This window comes from Frankliniella occidentalis, unplaced genomic scaffold (genome assembly GCF_000697945.3).
Source record: "Frankliniella occidentalis isolate FOCC.00 unplaced genomic scaffold, Focc_3.1 Scaffold97, whole genome shotgun sequence".
NCBI classification, from domain to species: Eukaryota; Metazoa; Arthropoda; class Insecta; order Thysanoptera; family Thripidae; genus Frankliniella; species Frankliniella occidentalis.
The window spans coordinates 493,045-494,766 of record NW_026267226.1 but is presented as its reverse complement, the minus strand read 5'-3'; the positions used below and the strand labels follow the sequence as shown (position 1 = coordinate 494,766).

The 1,722-nt window shown below is 59.3% G+C and overlaps 1 protein-coding gene across 1 annotated transcript in view; it reads right to left on the bottom strand.

Annotated features, from left to right (window-relative positions):
• Positions 1-6: 6 nt before the first annotated feature.
• Positions 7-1,722, bottom strand: part of LOC113205383 (uncharacterized) — a 24,757-nt gene continuing 23,041 nt past the window's right edge. Inside the window, exons 6-7 of the mRNA XM_052269614.1 lie at positions 1,228-1,432; positions 7-1,133 (exon numbers count right to left, since the gene is read on the bottom strand). Of these exons, the coding sequence (XP_052125574.1) occupies positions 714-1,133; positions 1,228-1,432 (625 nt within the window). The 3' untranslated portion in view covers positions 7-713. The remainder of the gene's footprint in view (positions 1,134-1,227; positions 1,433-1,722) is intronic.

The window sequence follows — 1,722 nt, the reverse complement described above, 5'->3', positions numbered from 1 at the left end:
TATATATTATAACTATAGTTCGTATCTGAGACACCCTTCGGCGCGCAGCGTCTAATATATCTTCCGTTACAGGAGGGCATTATTGTAAACAACATATTCTAACAGTGAATCAGTATGATACGGCGTATAAATACTGCTCGTGTGCGTTGTGCTCTCGGAGGGAGAGCGGAAACAAAATCCGAGGGGTTGTATACAGTGGGACGGCATACTGTATCCTGTACACAATAAGTACGGTAGTTAATTTTTAAAGGGCATCCCGACAGTCTGGCCCTGTCTAGGTAACCACGGCTGCTCCGGTAGGTTTACTAGTGGGTGTCCGTGTCCGATATGTAGTTGGTTTTGAAGTCCCCAGCTAGGCGGCGCTAGGTTCATCTTAATCAGAATACATACATGTATCGACACACCGACTGAACACGTACTCTGGTATGAAACATTAACAGGTTTCTTTTCCCTCATGGAATAGACTGGTAGGGAGATCCTGTTACTCTGCAGGGCTGCCAGCGGCAGGAGCAAGTAAGAAGGGGCGAGAGAGATGGCGGGGGCGGCGGGGGGCGGCGTTGGGAGGCGTCGGGCGCTTAGTAGTCCTGCCCCATGTGGTTGCGGTTGAAGCTCCGCCGGCGGCCCGGCGAGGCCCTGCGGCGGCGCTGCGGCCTCTGCAGGCCGCCCCCGGCGCCCACCCCGCGGGCCCAGGCCGGCGCCGCCCCCGCCGCTCGCTAGCTCTGCTTGGTCTCGGGCTCCGCCGGGGGCTCGTCGCCGGGGTCCGCGCCCGGCTCCAGGTCGGTGGCGGGGGCGGGCGCGGGGGCGGCCGCAGGACCCGTTGAGGCACCGTGCTGGAGGGGCGGCGCAGGCGACGATACCCCCGCCCCCGCGGCCCCCTCCTCTCCGGGCGGCGGCACGAACAGGTCGCCGAGGTGGCAGTCCTCCCTGAGTAGCGCCCAGCGCTTGGAGACCTGCGCGGCCAGGCGGTCCTTGTAGCGGTGCGCCGTGCGGTCCACGACGTGCGAGGACTTGACGCAGTCGTCGCCCCCGAACTCGCACACGCGGTAGTGGTGCAGAATGGCCGCCGAAGGGTGCACGTTGATGGCGCCGTGGCCCGGCAGGAACTCCCACACGAAGTGGTTGCCGGCCTCGACCTGATCGGCACGCGGGGAAGGAGTTGAGAAAACGGTCACATGCCATTTCTAAAAAAAATAAGTATCAAGAAAGAGAACAAGGAAGGAGACCCACCACGAACTCTGGCCGTGCGATGTACTTGGAGCGCTGCTTGTGCGGGTGTAGCTTGGTGCGCCGGGTCGTCTTCCGGGCGGTGAGCAGGCGGCTGTCGAGGCCGTGCTTGTCCACCAGCGGGTCGTCCTGCCACTGCAGGTAGAAGAAGGCGTTCTGGAAGGAGAAGGAGCCGGCGCTGCGGATGTTGAGCTTCTTGCCCAGCCACCTGGAGAAAAGGTCGGAATCTGGCTTATTTTCTGGATTTTGTTGGTCTCTTCGCTTGCCAATAAAATTTGTCCTTCGAAACGACCAAAAGTTGGCGTTCATTTAGAAGGAGGCAAAATTTAGGCTAGCAAAGAGGACAACAATTAGCAGTCTCTAAAATAATGCCACAATTTAGCATTCAAAAACACAAGGCCAAAGCTTTGGCAAGCAAGGCGGCCATACGGCGTTCAGAGTGTTCGCGCACCTCAAATCCGTCGGTACACCAGCGCCCGCGAGTAATAGGGGGGGGGG